This window comes from Nicotiana tabacum, chromosome 5, assembly GCF_000715075.1.
Source record: "Nicotiana tabacum cultivar K326 chromosome 5, ASM71507v2, whole genome shotgun sequence".
Classification (NCBI taxonomy): domain Eukaryota; kingdom Viridiplantae; phylum Streptophyta; class Magnoliopsida; order Solanales; family Solanaceae; genus Nicotiana; species Nicotiana tabacum.
In genome coordinates, this window is record NC_134084.1 from 87,370,944 (window position 1) to 87,396,888 (window position 25,945).

The window sequence follows — 25,945 nt, forward strand, 5'->3', positions numbered from 1 at the left end:
TAATATATCGTAACCAAAAATAGTACAGTAACACAGATATTTTCAAAAGCAACTAAGTAATAATTAATTGTAGAATCATATTTAAATATAACTGTTAATATTATTGTTTACCCTAAAAAATGGATAACAACTGAATTTATACTGTGGTTTTAAGGACACGTGATTTACTTAGCACAAACTGAGAAAAAAAGTAAATTGATACTGAAATTAACTGCAAATATAAATAAAGCAAACCAAATGAGATGTATAGCTTTGATCCTTGAGCTAGGTTGCCTTCGAATCAAGTGAATATTTCGCCGAAAAGATGAACAAAATGACAGAAATATTGAAAGCTTAAGAGAAAGAGAATATATTGTTTTAAGTAACGTGACTATGATGCCTTTTACAAATGGTTAGACTCTCTTTATATAGTAGGGGAGTCCTACTCTTGGTACAATTCTAAATACAGTAAGAAATCCTATGATTGGCTAATTAATCGGCCTCTTCTTGATACATGTCGAGACTTGCACCGTGATCCTCGCCCGATTGCGGATATTTCGTCTTTACGCTATTCGACCTAGTAAGCTTCCCTCGATCTCTATCTTATTCGGTCCCGATAATGATCGATATCGATCTCATTCGGTCTCGCTTTTAGTCGGTCTCGATCTCAATCGGTCTCATGGTCTCGAGCTTGACAATCTAACCCTGCACTATAGTTTGATATAAATCGAAGCCGATCCTTAACTTATCATGCTCCACCCTCGATCAGTTGCACAAAAAGGGAAAGCCCGATTTTGACCGCATATAGATAGTCCCCTCATTTTTTGGAGAGTAATGACAAGAAACGATTTGAGTCCTCGATCTTCGCCTCGATACATCATGACGTAAGCAACAGGGATAAATGAAACGTCTTGTCGGTACGGTTGCCCAGGCACTAATGCGCGTTAGTCGACGGTCGGCCATTATCGGCTTTGAACCGTCGTTGGGAAATTATAGATACCCTCCTTCTTAACTTTTCAAACTTTATTTTCAAATCTTCTTTCACTTTAATCTTCAAAATCTTGTGTCTTCCTCAAAGCTTTGTATTCTCATATCCCTGAGTTTCATCACAAAATACCAAGCACTCCTCCAAAGTTTCACTCTTCTTTACTCACCAAAGCAAAAATGGCTAAGACTTTAAAAACCGTTCTACGAAAGGAGACTGTTTCATCGTCACGGTCGGCCGGTGAGGGGCCGGCAGCGGAGCCACGCCCTGAAGAGATTTTCCTAGAGGATATATTCCCGATTCTGATTTTAAGGTTGAAAAAACTTCTTGGTGTCGGGCCGATGCGACTCGGTATCGAGGTATATATGCTCGATAACCGAAAACTCCTCTTCCAAGTTAAAAAGATTGCAATTGCGGTAAAAAAATACGTGGTGGTGCCAGCTCCAGAAGAAGCAATCACCACCCATGTGGAAGGGTTCTTAAGTGTTTACACTTACCCCTTCACGTTGGGTCCCCTTGATCTGATCATCATAGATTTTGCAAGAAATACGAGGTGACCCTCGGTTAAATTTATGCCTCTTTCTGGAGGATAGTGATACTACTCAGTTTCTTCTCAAGCAAAGTCAATGGGCTTCTCTTCACCCTCGACTACCTCATACGCCTATATAGCCCTCGACTCTATCGAGGAGGACTAATAAAGCTTCAACGTTGAGCCACTAGGGCACCTTTCTCGAGCATAGATGAAGACAAAAACCTAGGCTGGATGGGCCGATTTGTTTGAGTGAAGACTTAGACTTGATCCCGGTCGAAAGTATGCCATTTCCCAAGAAATGGAATATGAAACGTAAGTATAATTCCATCCTTAGCTTCTGTTTATTTTCTTCATTCTTTCACCCTTTCTTATCAGTGTACTTGATATAGTCGTTGCTTGGATGCCGGGTGCGGTTCCCCAACTCGAGAACTCGGTCAGGAGCCTAATATCGCAGTCAACGCACGCTAAGCATGCATGGCGCGATTTGGCGAAGGGTCGATGGAAGGATAGTAGTCATGGTAAACCTTTCTTCCTGACTTAATATTTGACCATTATTCGAATATTTTCCCGGGCTTACTCATTTCTTTCCTTTTGTAGGTCTCGGGAAGGATGTGATGATGAGGCTCCCGTCTGGTGATGAAGAAATCCAACCATCTATATCGACACTGGAGAAAAATAGGAAAAGGGCTTCGAATTCCATGGACTCCAAGGGGCAGAAACCCAAAAAGAAAGCAGCATGTAACTCAAAGGGGGAAATCATCCCTTTATCTATGGAGCCAGTCCAACGGCTAAGGGATGAGGTTGAGGAAGAAGAAGAAGACTCCGGGCTAGTTTCCCGTGTGCGAGCTGGCACCGAGATTCGAGAAACTACTGAGCCGGTGCGAGCTGAAACGGCTCTGTCTCGAATTGATGAGATTGAGGGGGAAGTTTCAGCCAAAGTCCCTGAGCCAGTAAGAGTCGAAGGCATTTCGCCTCGAGGTGAGAAGGCTACCAAGGAGGCGGTTGATGCTGGTGTAGAAACCATGCTCGAGGCTCCCCGAGATGAAGGCGGTGCCCCAAAAGATTTACCTGGGGCGATAGAAATTGGAGATTCCCCTATCGCTTCTTTCATTCACTGAGTCAATGATTAAGGATTCTCAGGCGGTGGAGACTTTCCATGATGAAGGGGTCCATAGTGCAGAAGACCCTTTCCATGGCTACTTTGTCGGAGTGGAAGATGTCACCAGTCTGGGTGACTTGGAGATACCAAAGAAGAGCTCGAGCGAGGCTTCCTCGAGCCTTAAACTGACTACTTGGTTTCTATCTCCAAGTGTTGATCTCGGGCGCAAGCGATCAATTATCATCTCGGTCCCAGAGGATGCTCGGGTCTTTTCTGCCCCCGTAGGACACGTGATTTACTTAGCACAAACTAAGAGCAAACATAAATTGATATTGAAATTAACTGCAAATATAAGTGAAGCAAACCAAATGAGATGTATAGCTTTGATCCTTGAGCTAGGTTGCCTTCGAATCAAGTGAATATTTCGCCGGAAAGTATGAACAAAATGACAGAAATATTGAAAACTTAAGAGAAAGAGAATATATTGCTTTAAGTAACGTGAATATGATGTCTTTTACAAATGGTTAGACCCTCTTTATATAGTAGGGGAGTCCTACTCTTGGTACAATTCTAAATACAGTAAGAAATCCTATGATTGGCTAATTAATCGGCCTCTTCTTGATACGTGCCGAGATTTGCGCCGTGATCCTCGCCCGATTGCGGTATTTCGTCTTTCCGCTATTTGACCCAGTAAGCTTCCCTCGATCTCTATCTTATTCGGTCCCGATCATGATCGATATCAATCTCATTCGGTCTCGGTTTTGGTCGGTCTCGATCTCAATCGGTCTCGTGGTCTCGAGCTTGACAACCTAACCCTGCACCATAGTTTGATATAAATCGAAGCTGATCCTTGACTTATCATGCTCCACCCTCGATCAGTTGCACAAAAAGGGCAATGCTGATTTTGACCGTATACAATTATTATGTACGTATAATTTATATTTAAATGTACAAGAGGAAAATATTAAATCACTACAAAATAAATATGAAGCATAGAGAAGGTGGGAAATAATATCATATTTTTCATTATTAATAACCAATTTTTATCATATAAAGTGTTAAAAAAATCAGGTCTCAAATTAAATACGGTCAATCAAAGAAATTTTGATTTATTATAAAAAAAATTGTACTTAAGAATGCGAGAATTATCATGATAACCAAGAAGGAACAAAGTTACCCATACAAATTCTTGACTTCGGTGCAACTAATGATGTGGTCAAGTGGCTAATGAAGTAATTTGAAATTATAGAAAAGATAGAGTTTAAATTGGCATATGTAGGATAAAATGGTCAAAATACGGGCAAGCTAGTTTTTTTTTTAATCACTGAACCATGACCAAATTAGCCGGAACTCAACGTGATGCTCTTAAATGGCTGCCTGTTTTAAGGTTCTCCTTTTCCTTTCTTATACTTTGTTCCGCTGGGACTCGGAAACATATTTAGAATTCCTTGGTAAACTCTGTCTAAAATTAAAAACTCAAGTTTCTGTATTAGTTAATGGTAGTTAGTGTGTCAGTTAGTCGGTTAATGCCACTGTACACTTAGTGCCCAATCACGTCCAGCTCATAAGTTAATTGTTAGTTAGTTAGGCTCATTATAAATACTCTGTGTTTTCAGAGAAGTGAGAATCATTTTGCATTACCTGCTTCTTCTTCATTTTTGTGCTCTAGAAACTTCTGCCATTAGAGCAGTTTAGAGCTACTGCAAATTTGTTCGGTGTAAGTGCGGATTTCATCATTCTGGATGTTTTAATTAAATTTGACACTATAATCATGAGGCTTGCTGCAATTTTTCTAGCACTCTATTTAGAAAACTTGAGTAGATTTTTATATTTATGTACAGCATTATAATAGTCGTATAGCAAATTAATTGTTGTTGAAACGCTGCCAGCTTACCAATATTATATGAATGACTAATTTTGCAAAGTACATGGACAAATATGAAATTTTCCTTTTCTTTTTTCATGTGTCTCCCTTTTGTAGCAAGTTAAAATGGTTGTCATACTTAAAAATGTTCATATAGGAAACCATGAAATTGTTTTTGAAACAAACTTTTAAAAGGTATGAATAACTAATTTCTCAATGTCCAGGGCAAAATGTGGGCTTTTCCCCTAGAATATAGGGGGGAAATTAGAAATAGCACTGACAATTGAAAATAATTACAGTTTCAAAAGAAATCAAAATTTAGTCACTTTTTTATGTAAAAATAAAATCTGAACAAAAATACTCTTAAAAATCCGAAAAAAATTCAGCATATTATGCTGGTATTCGAATTTTTTATATATGACATTCCAGCATAATGTGCTGGAATTCGAAAATAATAGGCTGAAAGTTTAGACGCAGGAGCTCCATAATCCATCATATTATGCTGGAACTTTTCATGTGCTTGAGTTCCAACATAATATGCTAGAAGTTTATATGCAGGAGCTTTGTAATCAAGCATAATTTTCCGTGTTTCAGCAAAATAATGGCTATTTTTCAATGACTTTGTAAACGTTACTATTTTTCAATCATCAATAGCAGAAAACTAAAATGTAAAGCAGAATTGAACTTGTGGAAGCATTAATTTTCTACATTCTTTCTCAATTTTAGGGACAATTTATTTTCCTCATCTTCTACCAAAAGATAAAATCAACTTTTCAAAAATGAACCTGCCAATAGAGAAACTTAGTACATTTACAAAGATAAATCCAGGACAACAAACTATATAACAGAAACAGGAAGAAAAAAAGTGCAAAGACATCGTGTATTTTGTGCTATAATGCTAAAGTACTTAAAATGATCCATACATGATAATTTGTATTAATCAATCTATCATAACATTAAATGTGCCACCAGCAAGTTGCTAACGAACAAACTCCCATGAAACTTTGCAAAATCATTACACATTCCAAGAAACATATTATCAAAACTTTACTCATTTCCCTCATTTGCCATTTGCCAACATGTAACTTGCGCAAATTAATGGATTTGCTCACTGTAAAACCGCCCACGTTTATGATGAATATTCAACATATTTCTAAGAATTAGCGCAACTAAGATGTCACTGAAGTAGATGCCTTCAACTTCTTGGGTGGTGGATTACCCCCAGACAGTATCACATAGGAGTAGAAGCAGAACATCGCAGCACTGCAAATTTAGCAATAAATTAAAGATAATATTGCACGGTTGCACCTGGTAATGAATACTCGCAGAGAAGCAAGAAAAGAAAGACGTTGCAGTACCTGATGGCAGCGGAAAAGCCAGTAGGGAACAATTTTCCCGTCTGCACCACACAAAAAAGAAGACCACCATTTTTATTAGACAATGTAAACCTTGCAATAAAGTTATTAGAAGACTCTGACATTATGGAGAACTACCAGTGAGAAGGTCTGCATATTTTTCCACAGAAGGGCCGCAGCAAGTACTGCAGGACAACAAAAAGGGAATGACGAATTAGTGAAAGGAACATACATTCTGCAATTTATTTTAGCAGGTAAGGAACCAGACAATAGGGAGTTCATTAAAAGCTTCAACTCTAACTGGAAAATGTGTAAGATGGTATATAAATGATGCATAAAGTGAATCTAAAAACTATATTTCTTTTCAATTAGTAGCAGCATATCTACAATAGGTTAAATCACAGATAACTGCAGATTAAACTTTTCATTGAGGAGAAATATTTTACTTGCAGCCATATAGGTTGAAATTTCACATTACGCCCTTGTTATTTGGGTGTCTCACAGAGAAGATTAGTAGCTCACTAAGAATCATATAGCAATAATAAGAACTTTGAATGCAGTGCCTTGAATTAATGTGTTATATTGAGCTCTTCATAAAATATGAGAAAATGCATGCTTAATAAAGTTAGAAATTAGCTTTGCTTGTGATTCCACAATAGAAGCAGATATTGAAAATGTTACAATAGGCTGGATGTATTGATGTCAACAGCAACCACCTCAAAATTGGGCACATCGACATGGCAATCCACGACTAATAATAATACAAAGGCACAGCATTGTCCTTCTCCCTGAGTCAGCAAATATCATACACTACCACAATCCCGACTATAACAGTACAAAACTGATCACACAGCAATACCTATTGAGAATTTGTTTTACATTGTTCAGGTGATATAGCGACTACGTATTTCTGAAGTTTTAAAAAGCCATAAGCTTTACAATAAAAAAAATAAAGAAGCGTAATGTTGGAAATCAGATATTGCCACATTAACAAGGCCATAATCTATTAGCACTGCAGAATGGCACTAAAATGTGCAGTCAAAATTGAGTAAGATTGAACTATTCATTTCAGTCAAGCCAGGTTGGAACATGCAAATGAATATTTACCATTCGTTAAGTTAAAAGGTTCACAGTAACACATAATCAGATGATTTTTCAGTAGTAAGCTATTTTATCAAAGATCTAAGAAGTTGTCATCTTCCTTCTCTTTCTCTCTCCCTCTTCAGCCATCTCTCCAACTCCCCCCCCCCCCCCCAAAAAAAAAAAAACACCTACACACAAAAAAAATGAATATCTGTTTGCTCCAACAACTGTGGAGACAGCTCTTTGGATTGTTTGGGGAACTCACATCTTTCTTTCCCTCTTTTACCCTTTTCATTTTAGCATGAAGAATATCCTTATGGACCTCACTCTACTTATATCAGGAGGCAGCTGTGGTTACAACAACAAACCCAGTGGAGACCCACTAGTGGGGTCACCCCTACCCTTGGGAGGTAGAGAGGTTGTTTCCAAAAGACTCTCGAGACTCTCGACAGGAGGCAGTTGTGGTTGAAGTTGTTAAATTTAAGACTTGAGCGAAAAATAGAAATTAACCATGGGAACTGAGCTCAATGATGATTTAGGTTCATAGGGTAATTAGGCTATGGATGCCTAAGTTAGTGCATTAATAAACGTGTCTATGATCACATATAATGCTAAACCTATGATCACATAGACACATATAAAAAGAGATTACACTCGAAGAGAGTGTCCCCTGCTCACCACCAATAACAAGGTGAAGCCCATCCAATAGCCACAACTAGATGAGGCAGAAAAACAAATTAGCAAATAACTGATAGAAAACCAGCAAATACCTGCTTGACCCAGTATGAATGGAAAGCTAGTTTTCCCCTGTCTCCAGACCTTCATGCTAATGGTGCTGAGGGCCAATAACGCACCTCCAAAAAGAACACCACTGCTTAATGTGGCTGGATTTCTTGAGAAAATAAAACCAATAAGCCCCCCCGTGAAAACAAGACCACCTGTGATGTAAATCAATAAGTTGTTGACAATAAATTGAGTAGTGCAAGAGACTAAAACATCTTTCTTACTGTAACAACAAAGATTAAGATAGATCCGGAGGATATGCGACTTGAATGATTTCTCTGAGAAATAACAGAAGAGATCATGAAACTGCCAAAGCATTGTACTTTATGCCTAGTGCTTTTATAGACACTATCTACAATACAGTAGTTTAATGTAGTCTGCTGACATTACAATATTACATTGATACACTTTCCTATAGATGCGCACATTTCAGAGCACCCACTCAAGGTAATGGATATACATATGTACCAAGTTTATTACGTATGTACCCAACATGGGTGTATCCAGAGAAGTGCCACGCACACGTGTGAGGTACATGTTCCGGGAATTTAGAACTAGGGTGGAACATGAAAAGTGCATTGGACTTCTGGTAGTAAAGTGACTTCATGGGCTGCGATTCACAGGACTTGCCCAACTTTTTAAAAAATCTAAACTGGCTGAATTCACCAGTGGAAAAGGGATTAACTTGAAAAGAATTGCAAGAAGATGTAGCAAAGAGAAAAAGTGCACTTGTTTGTACCACTATAAGCATCATGAAGAAAAGTATGAAAAATGGAATGCCTTAAATACAGAAGTATCATATGTTCCTCAGCCTCCTCAGAGTATGAGTTAATACTCACCGAAGGGAATTCCTAAACAAAAATCATGAATTTTTGCAGCCTTTTTTGGCTGGCTGCTGGAGTTTTCTTGCACCGACTCATTCATTTCTTTCCTAGTAACATATTCTTCTGGTGCAGAATATGAGTTGGATGAAGTTCCATTAAGTGATTTTGATGAATCTGTTGCATAACTTAAAGAATTCCTGCTCCCTAAACTGGATTCGTCCGTGCCATGTCCGTCGTTATTCATAGCAATTACCTGAAATCCATGGCAAGTGAAGTTTGTCTAAGTGAAGGAATACAGATTCAACATGGAGAGACACTCTACAGACTGAAATGTCAACCATCATACAAAAAGTCAAACCGAAGGAGCCTTTAGCCTTATATCAGAATTCAGAAAGAGAAAAACAGTTATTATTGAAGTCATATCCGTACTATCAGCAAAATTATCCACTCTGAATTTGCTTCAAAGAAACATAGAAAGAAAATGAGTGAGAACGAAGGTTGAAAAATAGCGGCTGAAATCAGAATAATAATATAGTACAATCAAGTATAAGAAAGCATCATAGAAAGTTTGAGGATTCACTTAGCAAATTTGAAAATCAAAGCTCCCAAAAGTCCATTCTGGTCGTATATTATATGCTTGTTTTACAAAGAATAATCCAGACACAGTTCAGGTTCCATCTTTCCTCTGTTTATGAGCAAAATCATATTTAGAAAGCGCAAGTATGTGCCAATCTTCGGCATAATAATTATGATCACATTAAAAGTAAGTAATTTTATTGGACAAAACATATCAATCAATAAATCAACTATCACAAACCAGTTGGGGTTAGCTAAACGAATCCTCTCCAACCATTCTGCTTGTATTATTGGCCCATTTTAATCGTAACATATGATTGGTGAATACACCATATAAATTCATCAAGAGACATTACTTAGGAGATTGTCCAAAATTTCTTAAAATTCTTTACTCTTCCCAGTAGGAGTGGCAAAAGGGTGGGTCGGGTCGGATATGGTTCGGATTGAAAACGGGTAATGAAAAACGGATCAATTATCCGACCCGGCCCATATTTAATACGGATAAAAAAGGGTTAACCGGCGGATAATATGGGTTACCCATATTATCCATGACCTCTTGTATATGATCACTTTTGGAAGAATTCTTAGTCTCTCTAACTTGATGAACCTCCAATTTGAGGCGTTACAAATGTAAAAATTAGATCCATTGGTTATCCATTGGTTACTCATTGGTTATCCATTTTCTAAATGGATAATATGGTTCTTATCCATATTTGACCCGTTTTTAAAAAGTTAATTATCCAACCCATTTTTAGAAATAATATGGGTGGTTAACTGTTTTCTTTGAACCATTTTGCCACCCTACTTCCCAGCATTAACTTCCAAACAGTCAGAGGCAGATTCAAGATATTAAACTAGTTCAGCAAGGTACATCATCACACCCTATCTACTTATAAAATCAACTTTATATGCACCTCGAGCTTAAGGAAGCGGATGCAAGCCCCTGCAAACAGTAACTAAAGCAACATCCAGCAGGAAAAAACATTATTTTTGCAATAACCCTAAAAGAAATTATGGGGAAAAACATGTCTTGGCAATAATAATGGACAAATAAAATTCTGGGTATTCATAAAAATCATTTCTTGAGGGGAAAAAAGTAAAAAGATTGTACCTTGAAGGGAAGAGGAGAACATGGGTGCAGTGGTCGAGTGTGAAATTGTACCAATAATCTGCGATTGATTGAAGAGAAGCAAGAGAACTGAGAGATCGCCAAAGACATGGCTGCTTATGTTTGGATGTTGATTCTTGATTTGGTTCCAACTGCTCAGTTTACACAATAAACAAAACAGTGTTTTGAGTTTGGGGAAGTCAATGATGTTAGGTGCCAGCAATTAACAACTTTGCTTTGACTGAGGCTTCAGCTTTTGTATTTGACCATAAACCAGTAGATTCTAATGATGAAAATTCGACGGAAATCAAATTAGGGGAAATGTTGAAAAATCAAACAATTCCCTTTATTCAGATCTGTCTTTCCCTAATTAAATTTGCTCAGTAAATCCGGGTTAAGAAATAAGAGGAGTCCGGAACCTAAATAATGTGTGTTTGGACTCAAAACACACAAATAAGTGTATTAAAAAAATGACATTTCTATATATAGCGTGCAATAACAACACGCTATATATTAACAGTAACGTCTGCCGTTAAGTATAGCGTGTTGTTGTTACACGCTATATGTATAGCACACAATTAGAAAACGATATCCTCTGATTTTGGCCCCACCAATAAGTGAACAGACAATCACAATTATTTTAATGTATAGCGTGTTTAGAAAACGCTATATATCCAAAATTTTCTACCTCCCGGACTAGCCATTTCCTATATAAAGTGGTCAGAGTATTTGGAAAAATCGTTCACATACAATTCTAATTCTCTTCAATATTTTCTTATTGTTAAACTCTGAAGCATTTTTTTCGCAATGTCTGAAGAGCATAGAATAAGAGTTTCATTATATTGGGGGTGAGGTTGTGACGGAGAATAACTCTGTGAGATATAGTTTATCTCCACACGGTCATGTAAATTACCACTTACACTAGAGTACGATAAATTGATATCGTTGTTATGCAAAAAAATGGGAAAGAGGAAACGTTCAGTGATACTTAAAGTAACTGGAAGATATCCGTATTCCGTCACTCCGCAAGGGGCTGTTTTTTACTCGGAGTTAAACATCTACGATGATGAAACTTTGAGGGATTTTCTGAGGACTCCGGATGAATACCAGAAATATCTTGTAATAAATATGTTGGATATGTACGTCAAGGTCGAAGATGTTCCAAACAATGAGGTGGCCAGACATGTTCCGGATAATCCCCAGTCATCAGCTGGCTATTCTGGAGGAGTTTTTGTCGGACATGTTCCTGATGAAAGAGTTTTCCTTGATTTAAACGTATCCCCGCCTGCTTTACATAATTCACAAGACGAGTGGTAAGCTTCAATTTTCCTTTGTGGTACAATGTACAATTTTGTTGTATTCAATTTGTATTAACGCTGATATATTTAACAGGGGGTACATGCCATATATGAGTTTTATCAATAATGAACCCGAGCATAGTTTTGGTGTGTTGGATCAAAGTGGTCCATCCGAAAGCTATTACCTACATGAAAATGTCCATCATGGAATTTCATCACATTGCGACTTGTAAGTGAAGTGATACGGCTATAAGAAAAGTATTTTGTAAATTTAGCATCTTATTAATTTGTTGATTGTGCAGTGAAAACTAGCAAGTTGAAGCAAATATACTCACTCATTGCCCGAAGACGACGTATTAAATCGGGATCTGGCAGATGCACAGAGTGAGGAAGAGAACAGTGATTACGACAACAATGTTGATGAATCTGGAGGCGATACACCCTTTCATCGTGAGGATGGTGATGAGGAGGATGAGAAGGAAGGACCTGATTTGACGAGAGAGTATGCTCCACCCCCCTAGACGAAGAGTGCATGAGTCCCAAGTGTCGTTTCATTCAAGGGAGGTTCCTTACCTTGATAACTTGCCAAACATGCCGGATGTGGAAGCTCTAACAAGGGATTTTGATGAAATTCGAACAACAATGTAGGATGAGTCTAGACCAACGGTGTTGGCAAAGGGCATGTTTTTTCCTGATAAAGCGCGCCTAAGCAGGGCTTGTAAAATGCATAACGTAAAAGAGTATCGTGAGATGACGGTATGGGAGTCAAGTCCAGTTGTATACAAGGTTGTTTGTCGCAGGTGGTTTTGGCTATGTCATTGGATGTTGCGTGCGATGAAGAAGAAGATAGGTCTGTGGAAAGTGGGTAAATACATTCCCACCCACACATGCGAAATGGACACATTCAACGGGAATCATTTCAACTTAGCTATTGACTTGATTTCTCTTGTTCTTATTCCACACATCGAAGAAACCATAAGGTATAAAATCAAAGAGTGCATTACAGCAGTCCACCGGGAACATGGCCATACAATTACTAAAAGAAAGGCATATCTCGGGCGGAAAAGAGCGTTTGAAATAGTCTATGGTAACTGGGATAAGTCATTTGCAGATCTCCCTAGGTACATGGCTGCACTGCAGCAGTTTAACCCCAGGACAGTTATTGAATGGAAGCTTGAGCATATTCCAGGTAAACCAGAATATATGTTCAATTACGTTTTCTGGGCGTTTAATCCAGCAGTTGATGGTTTTTCGCATTGTCGGCCCTTAATATCCATAGATGGCACTCATGTCTATGGAAAGTACGATATCAAACTGTTGATAGTCGTGGCAGTAGATGCTGATGGGCAGATATTTCCTCTAGCTTTTGCTATTTGTGCCAATGAAAGCCAAGAGACGTGGACTCTGTTTTTGAACCACTTGAAAGAGCACGTTGTGAAACAGCGTTCCGGTATTTGTCTAATATCCGATCGGCACGGTGGTATCTTAAGTTCTGTGGAGAACTTGCCTGCATGGCAAGAACCTTATGTTTATCATCGTTACTGTTGATACCCAATTTTTCCCTAAGTATTTTTTACACTCAAAATACTTTCAAAATAACATATATGTGCATACATAATCATGCCCAAGTATTTTGGTATTTTTCCCAAATTTTTTAAGGATTTTTCAAAACCAATTTATTGTCTATTTTTAGCAGTGCAAAATCCAATAATTATTCCCAAAATTATCATTTTGGTGAATAATTTATTTATTTCTCATATTTACACCAAAATATAATTAAGGTGATTTTTGCATATTTTTACAAATTTATTTGGTATTTTTAAAGCTAATTTGCATATAATTGCAATTATAGCCCATGTTTCGACTAATAGTATTTTTATAATTGCAAAATCAGTTCCAGCATCTTTGTATTACTAATGGTTTCAGTACTTTTAATTTTCTTTTAAAATCATTTCCATTATTTTTATAAAATTAAGAGGGAGAAATTGGCTATTTAATACCTAATATATTATTATTGCAATTTTAGCCCCAATTGTAAACCACCCCATCAGATTTTTAATTAACCCAATACCCAATCCAAATCCGCCCAGCCCAATCTCCGAATAACTCGACCTAGCTTCGATTTAATTTGAGTCGTTGATCAAATGAGATCAACGGCCCAAATTTCGTTTCCTTAATTAAATTCTAACTACTACCCCCTGACCCCTCATTTCATCGAGACCGGTCTCTCTCTCTACTTGGTCTCTTCCTCTCCTCCTTCTCTCTAGAACCTTCTGGTTCTTCTCCGTGGCCTTCACCATCTATCCGGCCACCTCCAGCCTTACCTCTTTCGACCACCAGCCGTCGTGAAACCTTATCTCGCTGATTCCCTCTATCCTGGAGACCCCAGGAGCCTCCACCATACGATATGGTCACTGAAAGCTTTGCCTGGTTTGTCTTTGGTCTTTCTCCGATGGGTTTTGATTCGATGGTGCTATGAACACCATTATTGCTGAGTTTCACAACCAGGTTTCTCCTACTTCTCACTGGTTTCTTATGAAACCCTAATCTCTTCCCAGACCTCTTAAATCTCTGTATTTTTAAACGATTTTAACTCACACCTTTATGTTTTACACTACTCTCTACTCGATCTTTACGATTGCTCAAGTTTTAAACGTTTTGTTCCCTTTTTTCAAACTAGGGTTTCTGAACCCCTCTTTGAAATCACTTTATCTTCTGATTTTGAGTACTATATGTTTGTGTTTATATTATTTTCTTGTTTGTGTGATTTTCTGGGTTATTCTCCGAGTTCTATGCTTTAATTTTGTTGTTAGGGTTCCAACCTTCTACTGTTTCTGTGATTTCTTGCTTAGGGTTCTCTGATTTTCGTGCCTATCGTGTTTAATAGATTTAATTATTCATTGTTTACCAAATATTCTGCTGATTCTGTGCATCTCTTCGAATTCCTGATTTTGTACACGTTTTCCTTAGAAGTTTTTCACTGATTTTGAATCACTTCCTTATTTGTGAGATGTTTTCCTTACTTAGAACTAATTCCTTGTGATTTTAGTCTCATCCGTGATTCTTTGACTAATTTTCAGAGTTAATTTATATTTTTTACCATATTTATGCGCATAAACATACTTTCAAATATTCAGTATATATTTTCCTTACTTGAAATATTATGTATTTGGTCCTTATTACATGTTACATGCTTTACTACTCCTATTATGGTAGATTCAGTAGTCTAAGTGATTTTTTCCTTATCTGATATAACTTGTACCCATTCGAATCATGACTCCCTAATTAAAAGGAGTTTGGTCCTGTGATTGATTCCAATTGGTATTGCTTCTATAATTGTGTACTTGTTACCCTATTCTCTACTTGTTTTCAAAACTATAAATACTCTACCCTCTATTTAGCATAACAGTCGAACAACCACACTGTTCTGAACTCTCTCTTATACACACAAGCATACTCACTGTTCTCTCTTACTTTCCTACACATTCTCGCTCGCTTCTCTTATTGACTACTGGTTACCTAGTCGGCTAGAAGCCAAGATTGAGTAACTTGTTACTCTACTATTTTATTGCTCTATACATTGCTTCCCACATCCCTGCACACTACTGCTCTACTTCCCTGCACACTACTGCTCTACTTCCCTGCACACTACTGCTCTATTATCCCACTCCTGACTGGTATGTCTGCTATTTGATTTACAGCTTCCAAAACAACATGTTTTTATGCATATTGCACTTTCTCTTATGTCTTTTATGCTTCTACTTATGGTTCTGCTGTTTTCATTGCAATTATCGTGCCTCTTTGCTAGTTCATTGATGTGATTACCCTTCCCTTAATTCAACATGTCTACTGCTTCCCTTACTTGTTTAATACAGTTCTTCCTTACCCCCTAACCCCAGTATATTATTAGCATGTATTCACGACCCTTCCTAGCTACTAAATAATCCTGAACCTCTTCCATGAGCACTTTGGGATGAAATGTGTTGTGACTGTTTAAGTTCCGAAATGTTTTCTCTGATGTCTACGTATGTGCAACTATGCTCTCACATGTGAACTACTTGTCCCCATTTCCCCTTTCCCCTATTTGTGTTTGCTTCCCTGAACTATGTGTGATATTCTAGTTCTGAGATTGTCCTACTCACCTTCTTACAAAATTGTCACACTCTTCTATTGTTTTTCTTTCAAGAACTGATTCTATATGGATCATTTTTAAACTGTTTTTTTTCTCAAATCAATTTCCTTAAAACTATATCACGCACTCTCACTACTCTTAGAGATTAGGTCCTACCCCCTTCGTGTAAGCATTGCTTTGGGTACCTCTGAGTACTCACTGGACTTTGATGCACAAGGCTGGTAATTCCATACTGCACTTGTTCAACATTTTTTGGTAAATGTTTGGGTGTTGGTATTGGTCAGGGACCCAATGGGGCCTTAGAGAGCTTTGCCGCACCCAGACCATGGCAAAGGTCGTGAAACTCGAAAGGAGTGAGGTTGGAAGATTGGGTCTGGCTGAAGGCTCCCTATAGAATAACTTCTTATTTTTTATTCTTTATTACTGTAATTCGGCTATCCTTGGTTTGCAATAATTTGTAAACGAATGATTGGGGTCGAATAGTGAATATGGGAGGGGTTATGCATGCTTAGTTCAAGTAATGGGTAGAAAACATGCTTATAGGACTTTGTTTACCTACTTGTGCAATAGATATCATGTATAGGACATGCATATCACATATTAGTAATCCTGTTTTAGGCTCTTTACTTTCAGTCTGTTATTATACTTATTTCGTAATCACGATTAGTTAATAACCAACAAGTAACTGTTATAAAATTACTGTTGCATTCTCATTAGCATTTAGAGACCATGTTTTAGGAGCTTCTATGTGCATTAGACATCCTGTTACTTAGGGTTTTTATTTTTTCTGAGTTGCAATTGTTGAACGCCTCACCAGTATGTTTAATCTAATAATACAAGTTTGGTTAATTGCGTCTTTTTAAAACTGGAATTAATATGCGTGTTCACCCCCTTTAAGGTAATTAGGCAACGCATACGACGCCTAGACAAACTTTAGGCCTAATAAAAATCGATTAATCATGTTTTACCGGTTTAAGACCAATCAGCCTCTTATAATTTGGAACTCTGCTGCTCCCATTCTTGCTGAAGTTCACTCTGGGTTTTTTATAAAAAAAAACTCCCGCTCTATCTGGAAACAAAATCTTGAAATTGTGCATCTATTTACTCTCATTGATTTTCTGGTTCTTGTTCTATTATGTTTTCAAACTATTGGGTTACCATTCTCTGCCCAGAATCGTGCTATTTTGAATACTTGTCCAGCACCTCGTTAAGCTATTGTCACTACTTGGTTTTCAAAAACCATGCTTTAACGATTTTTTTATCTGTCGCTAAACTCAACTGCTGTTATCTATTCCTTTTTTCTGAAAACTCCTATCTTTGAGACCTTAAATGTGTTTGAGACGTGTTGATTACATGTTTACTTGTGGAGGGATCTGTGAGCTTTTTATTTGCCTTTTTGTTCCCTTTATGTGTAGTCCTACTTGTTATGTATGTCGCTTAGCATTTTTTCCTTTAAACCTAAGGGTTCAGCCTAGTCCCTACCTTGTAGGAATAGTGGTCCTAAATACCCTCTAGGATTTATAGGATGGGACGGGTAATAGCATGCAATAAGTAACGATACCATTCTGTGCTTTAATACCTTAACGGGGTGGGATGGGTAGAATATGAATATGATGACCGGTGCGCCAATACCACGTGCGACCCCTCTTCTGAGTAGTGATTGCTGGATATTGCATTGATGTGATCCATATTATTTGTAAACCTAGGACCCCCTTCCCTTTATTTGCTTTCATCTCTTCTTGTAAAACTTTCAGATCCTTTTTCATAAATTTTTGCCCTCTCTACTTTCCTTCTAAAGTTTTCAACCTAATTGTAATGTTATATGCGAATCCTTATTTGAACCTTGATTTTTTACTTGTAAAGTAACAATTGTAGCATGGTTGGGACCACACTAGTGGATCTTGAGGGATGCCTAACACCTTCCCCTCGAGATAATTTCTAGCCCTTACCCGAACTTTAGTTTTCCAACTCAAACTCTTCTATAAAGTGTCCTAATGCACTATAATCATTAGGTGGTGACTCTTCAACTTCTAAACCCAATTCTCGAAAGGGAATAGAGTTGTCCTCCCAATGTCGTATACACAATTTTGACCCGTATAGAAAAAGGGGGCGTCAACAGCATGGCGACTCTGCTGGGGACTCTTTAGGCTTTTACCATTGCATGTTGCTTGTGACTTTACTATCTCATTAATTGCTTTATTTACTGTCTTTTATTCTTCCACTACGAAACTGACTTGGCTCTTCATGTCTTTTCTTTCCTTTAACTGCTTTCCTTTACTGCTTTATTTCAATATTGTTGTGATTACTGCAATTATTGTAATTATTTATCTTATGAACATGAAAATATATGTCAATTTGTTTCATTCTTGTAAACTGCATCTTCAACATCATATTCCACTCGTGCCAAACAAATACCATAGTAACGCTTATAATGAGTGGTTGCGCTCTTCTAATATTATCACCCTTTAAATTTGGCAAAAGCGTATTTGCGGTAAAACCAGTCGATCAGCGGTGCAGTCGACGGTTCTGTGCCTTTCCCTCTTGAGTTGTCCACTCAAGGGTACCTGTCTAATACCCCAATAGAAACCTTACTCTATTTAATTGTACATGCATCATGGTCAAACCTAGCCGAGTCAGTTATGTTGTCTGCATAATGACTCATTAAGATAGCCTTGTCCAAAGTCCATCGGGTTTCCCTGAAACCCAAACGGACACCTACATGTTCTATGCATTTATTTGGAGAACTAAATGCTTTTTATGTTGATTATTGGTATTAAATAGTCGAGTCCGGTGGGGTGAGGTCTTAACCCTTTTGTTTTGCAGAAAATGAATGACAAAGTTCCTGACTTCGGTATGGTAAACATACCTTCACTCTTGCAGACTTGGTGGAGAAACCTCCCATCGAGCAACCAAATCAACGAATGGAAAGAGAGAGTCACCAAGGCTAGTGAGAATCTAGAATACCCGGAGTACAACTTGCTGGAATTGGAAGGGAAAGTGAGGAAAAGAGTCATCGACTGTCAAATGCTGAAGAAGGCAAAGGAGAACGTCTGGCGATAGCATTTTTACTGGAAAATCTGCGTGAGCTGGAGGACTTGATCAACGAGAACGTTCAACCTGAAAACGGTCCTTCCGGGACCAAGTAGTTAGGAGTCTTTCATTTTGCTTTGATGATGTAATAAGGCCAATGGCCACTAGTGACATTTTACTTTCCGTTATTTAGTGTCATTTTGGATTCGTCTTATTTTTATCAATAAAATGAGGCATTTAGCATTATAAGTTCTCCAAATTAATTTGTCGCTAGGCCTACCTCGGGCACAACGAGGCACCCAAATCAGGACGCGATTTATATTCTTGCGCAATGTGTTTAAATATTACAACATTTTCTTCTTATAATCCGCACTAACTTGTTACCTTTTTTATTTTTCTTTTCTTTTATTATTCCCCTCCCCAAAGGTTAGTTCGTGCATTCTGGCACCATCATCATACAGTACGAGATCCAAGGGCCCTCCTCCTCCTCCTCCTCCGAGTCATATCCAGAATAAGAACAAAGGTAGAATGGGAGATTCAAGTGCCAGAAAGGAAATTGAAAGAATTGAGATTCCTCCGGGTACCCTGATTTCTAAAGAAACTGCTGCCCAACTCGAGCAAAAAATTATTGAAGTTTCGAGAAGAACTAGTCCAAGTTCAGAACTTGGCAAATTTATCATTCTCTCTCACCGCTCCTGATGTCAACTTTCCAAATGCTCAAAATCCCGCACCTCCACAGAATACCCCATAACCACAGATGCAACCCACTCATGCTCAACACTTCAACACATGCCACACTCCAAACAACACTCCACTACTCATTCCTAAACCACTGAACACCACAAACGACCACCTCCACAACACTCCCATCTACGTAGATACCGTACCCTGCTACACTCAACCAATCTCAAGTGCACCTGAGTCTGATGACAAGGAGTCTCTTATCAGAAACTTGGTAGCAGAACTCAAGAAGTTGACCAGCCGAGTCCAGGGCATGGAAGGAAACAAAGGTATAAAGGGGATGAATTATGAGGACCTCTGCATTCAGCCAGATGTTGAACTTCCGGAGGGGTACAAACCTTCCAAGTTCGAAATGTTCGATGGCACAGGAGATCCCAGAGTCCATTTGAGGACATATTTTTGATAAGCTGGTTGGAGTCGGAAGGGATGAGAAAATCCGTATGAAACTCTTCATGAGAAGTCTGAAGGGGGATGCTTTATCCTGGTACATCAGCCAGGACCCCAAGAAATGGACAAGCTGGGTAGGTATGGCATCAGATTTCATGAACACATTCCGATTCAATATAGAGAATGAACCAGATGTATTCTACATCTAGAATTTGAAGAAGAAGCCTACCGAGACATTCCGTAAGTATGCTACTCGTTGGAGATTAGAGGCTGATAAGGTCAGACCGACCTTAGAAGAGGAACAGATGAACAGATTCTTCGTCCGGGCTCAGGATCCACAATATTATGAGAGGTTGATGCTTATCGAGGGCCAGAAATTCTCTGATATCATCAAGATGGGAGAAAGAATTGAGGAAGGCATTAAGAATGGTATGATTACTAATCTTGAAGCATTGCAAGCCAGCAACAAGGCTGTACAGTCTGGTGGCACATCCAAAAAGAAGGATGTGAGTGTCGTGATGGTCGCACAGGGAGCCAAATCACCACTAAAATACCACACTTACCCGTCACCTCCACTTACATATCAGCCCATCCCAAATTACCAAGCACCCGCACCCTCTTACCAAAATCCACCACCCGTTTACCAATCATCTCCCTCTCCCGCATATCAACCCACTTCACCCAGATACTCTCAACCTGCACCTGTTTACCAAGCTTATAATGCCCAACCCTCTCATTACCAATCACCTCCCACTCACCAAAATTTCCCTAGACCCAGACCAAATCTCGACCGCAGACCTCCCAGACAATATACGGCCATCACTGAGCCAATTGACCAGCTATATGAGAGACTTAAAGCTACTGGTTACGTCTCCCCTATTCCTGCCATAACTCCAAAAAATCCTTCCCAATGGGTTAACCCTAATAAGACCTGTGCGTACCACTCCAGCATGAAGGGACATACCATTGAAAAGTGCCGCTCGTTGAAGGACAAGATTCAATCTCTGATCGACAATAAGGTTATCGTAGCAAAGGAGCCTGCTTCTAATGTCCGCAACGACCCTCTACCTGATCACAAAGGTGGAGATATTCACATGATCGAGATCGAAGATGACTGGGACCCTAAGGGGTCGATAGGATTAATTGCTGAGGGTGATGAGCCAAAGAAACCGACAGTCACACTTAACCCGATTGTTGTGCAGAATCAACCCTCCAGGGGTGGTGAAGTAAACATGTCTATACCTCTCGAATTTGAAGCACCTTCTTCTGCGAAGGTGGCCGGGCTAATTAAAGTTGAGTTTGGAGTCTCGAAGGCACCTGTACCTTTCGAAGTTGTTGTGTTACCACCAAGGGTACCCATTCCTGTAGCAATGTCAGACATAACACCGTTCCACTCAAATGCCATACCATGAGATTACATAGCTGAAGCTAGGAGGAAAGGGAAGACCAAGACGGGAGAAGCAATTGCTGCGCAGGGTATGACCAGAACAGGCAGGGTTACACTCCAGAGCACCTAGCCAAGTCCAGTAAGCAAACCTCTGGACGGACTATTAAAACTGGGCCCGATGATCTTTGGAGGAAAATACAAGCTAAGGAGTATTCAGTCGTTGAGCAGTTGAACAAAACACCAGCGCAGATCTCCATCCTAGCTCTTCTACAGAGCTCTGACGCACACAAAAATGCCTTGATGAAGATATTGAGCGAAGCTTATGTGCCCAGCAATATAACTGGAGGCGAAATGGCAAATATAGTAGGACAAATACTGGAAAACTACAAAATCACCTTCCACGAAGATGAGCTGCCGTCGGAAGGACTGAGTCACAACATGGCACTGCACATCACCGTGCAATGCGAGGATTACTTCATTACTAGAGTCTTTATCAATGGAGGCTCCAGCCTCAACATCTATCCGTTGATAACTCTCAGAACATTGGGAAAGAGCCTACACGAGATCAAAGATGGGGCCATCAATGTCAAAGCCTTCGATGGGTCCCAAAGGTCCACTATCGGAGAGATCAGCCTATGCTTGCAAATGGGGCCAACCTGGTTCGACGTTGACTTTCAGGTGATAGATGTCCCAGCATCCTACAATTTGGGAAGACCATAGATCCACGCCGCCGGAGCTGTAGCATCGACCCTGCATCAGGCAGTGAAGTTCGAATGGAATCACCAAGAGGTGATTATTCATGGCGATGGTAGCAACCCCATATATAGTCGCCAGACCATCCCGATGATTGGAGGCAGAAGGAGAATAGGCGGAGAAACATACCACCACATTGAAAGGGTCAATGTTGTAGACAAGGATAAATGGTAGGATAACAAGATTGAAAGTATCTTGAATTGGTGTGGGTACGAACCTGGAAAGGGACTCGACAAAAACCTCCAGGGAATCACCAAACCCATCAAACTGAAGAAACATGGTACTACATTTGGTTTGGGGTATGAGTACACTTGGGAGGAGTTCAATCATTGGTCGCCACCATGGTGCGGTCCCTACTACCCACTGGAGCATCTGATACCTCACCTAGAGCAGACTTTCCAGCCGGCAGATACTATATATGGGTCGGAGGAAAATGAAGCATTGGCAGCCATAAAGAATCTGTTCCTGGAGGATGATAATATGGATTGTTGTGTTATTTTCGAGGAGGAAGGCCCTTCTATACAAGTTGTGAACCAAGGAGAGCGCCTAGGCAATTGATCAATCAGAACCACCAGGGCCCGGAAAGCTTCGGGGTAGCAAGGCTAAACAAAAGCACCATGCATCACATTTTTACCTTTTACTAGCTGATTTTATTTCCACATTGTCTTCTAATTTTGAAAAGAGCTCTGATATTCAAAACAATTATGAATTCAATCGAAGCATTTCAGTTTATTATATATCTCTCTCTTATTATTTTTTCTATCATTTACTTTATTTTACACAACATTACTATTACTTGCCTTGACGATGAACCAACGATTGTGACTTGCAACGAGACAACGCAACAAACGGATACGGACTCAGAAGAGGGTGATATACCAGAAGAGGTCGTTAGAGGGGTTGAGAATTTTGAAAATAGGTCTAAGTCTAACTTGGACGAAACTGAGGTCGTTAATCTGGGAGATACAGAGAATGTCAAAGAAACGCGCATCAGTATTCACCTGTCACCATCAGAAAAGAAAGAGTACACGGAGTTACTAAAGGAATATAAAGATATATTCGCCTGGTCATATGATGATATGACTGGTCTCAGCACATCCATTGTAGCTCACAAACTGCCAATAGATCCAACATGTCCGCCGGTAAAGCAGAAGCTCAGGAAATTCAAACCCGACATGAGTTTGAAAATCAAAGAAGAGGTTACCAAGCAAGTCAAAACCAAGGTTCTCAGGGTAGTAGAGTATCCGACATGGTTAGCCAACATCGTGTCAATGCCAAAAAAGGATGGGAAAGTTAGAGTTTGTGTTGACTACCGGGATCTTAATCGGGCCAGTCCCAAAGACGACTTCCCCTTGCCGAACATACACATTCTAATTGACAACTGCGCCAAGCATGAGTTGCAGTCTTTTGTTGACTGTTTCGCTGGGTATCATCAGATATGGATGGATGAGGAAGATGCAGAGAAAATGGCTTTCATCATACCATGGGGAATGTACTGTTACAAAATGATGCCATTCGGTTTGAAGAATGTTGGTCCCACCTACATGAGAGCCATGACTACCATCTTTCATGACATGATACACAAGGAGATCGAGGTATATGTGGATGACGTCATCATCAAATCCAAGAAAGCCAAGGATCACATGGAAGACCTAAGAAAGTTCTTCAACAGACTGAGGAGGTACAATCTGAAACTGAATCTTACCAAGTGTGCATTCGGGGTTCCTGCTGGTAAATTATTGGGTTTCATTTTGAGTCGTCGAGGAATAGAATTGGACCCGTCAAAGGTCAAAGCTATCCAAGAATTGCCGCCGCCAAAGAACGAGAAGGACGTGATGAGTTTCCTGGGGAGACTCAACTATATCAGTCGGTTCATAGCTCAGTCCACGGTCATTTGTGAACCTATCTTCAAAACATTGAAAAAGGATGTTGCTACCAAGTGGACTGATGATTGTCAGAAAGCCTTCGACAGAATCAAGGAATACCTGTCAACACCACAAGTCTTGGTTCCGCCTGAGCCAGGAAGACCCCTATTGCTTTACCTTGCGGTATTGGATGGAGCATTCGGTGGTGTTCTGGGACAATAGGATGAAACAGGGAGAAAGGAGCATGCCATCTACTATATCAGTAAGAAGTTCACACCATACGAGGCCCGGTATTCTCTTTTAGAACGCACTTGTTGTGCTCTTACTTGAGTCGCGCAGAAGTTGAGGCATTACTTCTGTGCTTACACTACTTATCTCATATCCAGAATGGACCCTCTGAAGTATATCTTCCAGAAACCCATGCCCACTGGCAAGCTCGCCAAGTGGCAAATCCTGCTAAGTGAATTCGACATTGTTTACGTGACCTAGAAAGCAATCAAAGGGCAAGCCTTGGTGGATCATCTCGCCGAGAATCCCGTGGACGGAGAATACGAGCCCATACGTTTCCCGATGAAGAGGTATCTTTCATAGGAGAAGATATTGCAAAATCCTATGATGGTTGGAGGTTGTTTTTCGACGGAGCTGCGAATTTCAAAGGAGTTGGCATAAGAGCAGTCCTAGTATCAGAAACCGGCCAGCACTACTCGGTATCCGCCAAGCTCAGGTTCCCTTGCACCAATAATATAGCCGAATATGAAGCCTGCATCTTGGGGCTCAAAATGGCCATTGACATGAACGTTCAGGAGTTGCTAGTGATCGGGGACTCAGACTTGCTCATACATCAGGTTCGAGAAGAGTGGGCAACCAAGAACTCTAAGATACTTCCCTACTTGCATCACATATAGGAGTTGAGGAAAAGGTTCACAAAGACAGAATTTCAGCATGTCCTCAGAGTCCAGAACGAGTTTGCTTATGCATTAGCTACTTTATCATCCATGATCCAGCATCCAGATATAAATTTCATTGATCCCATCCCAGTAAAGATTCATGATCAGCCAGCTTATTGCGCCCATGTTGAGGAAGAAGCGGATGGAAAGCCATGATTCCACGACATCAAGGAGTACTTGACAACAGGGGAATATCCAGAACTTGCAAACGCTACTCAGAAGCGCACACTTCGTAGGTTATCCAACAACTTCTTTCACAGTGGAGGAATCCTATACAGGAGGACTCCCGATTTGGGTTTACTAAGGTGTGTCAAAGTAAAAGAAGCATCCAGGCTATTAGACGAAGTGTATGCAGGGACCTGCGGGCCACACATGAATGGTTTTGTCTTAGCAAAGAAGATACTCCGAGCAGGGTATTTTTGGATGACTATGGAAACAGACTGTATCCAGTATGTTCGCAAATGCCATCGTTGTCAGATACATGCAGATATGATAAAGGTGCCTCCAAACGAGCTTACTACAACAAGCTCACCATGGCCATTCGCCGCTTGGGGAATGGATGTTATCGGACCTATCGAGCCTGCCGCATCAAATGGGCACAGGTTCATCTTAGTGGCAATCGATTATTTTACCAAATGGGTCGAAGCAGCATCATACAAGGCGGTCACTAAGAAGGTTGTGGTGGATTTCGTCCACGACCGCATTGTTTGTCGGTTCGGAATTTCAGAATCAATCATCACCGATAATGGTTCCAGTCTCAACAACGACTTGATGAAAGCAATGTGTGAAACAGTCAAGATCATACACAAGAACTCTACAGCATACAAGCCTCAGATGAATGGAGTTGTGGAGGCAGCCAACAAGAATATCAAGAAGATACTAAGGAAGATGGTCGAAAGGCACAAGCAATGGCATGAGAAGTTATCATTCGCCTTATTGGGATACCGCACCACAGTTCACACATCGACCGGAGCAACTCCCTACATGCTGGTTTATGGTACAGAGGCGGTCATCCCCGCCGAGGTAGAAATTCCCTCCTTAAAGATCATACAAGAAGTAGAGTTGGATGATGCAGAATGGGTAAAAGGTCGCTACGAGCAGTTAGCCCTTATAGATGGGAAAATGATGAATGCAGTTTTCCACGGTCAGTTGTATCAGAACAGAATGTCCAGAGCCTTCAACAAAAGATTTAAGCCAAGGAAGTTTACACTGGGGCA

At 39.7% G+C, this 25,945-nt stretch overlaps 1 protein-coding gene across 1 annotated transcript; it reads right to left on the reverse strand.

Moving 5' to 3' along the window:
* Nucleotides 1-5,628: 5,628 nt before the first annotated feature.
* On the reverse strand, nt 5,629-10,299 carry LOC107788922 (protein FATTY ACID EXPORT 1, chloroplastic-like). The gene is given in 6 exon segments (NM_001325460.1): nt 5,629-5,722; nt 5,818-5,858; nt 5,953-5,999; nt 7,668-7,835; nt 8,520-8,757; nt 10,192-10,299. Coding segments are annotated over 6 exon segments (696 nt in total).
* Between the last annotated feature and the right edge of the window lie 15,646 nt (nt 10,300-25,945).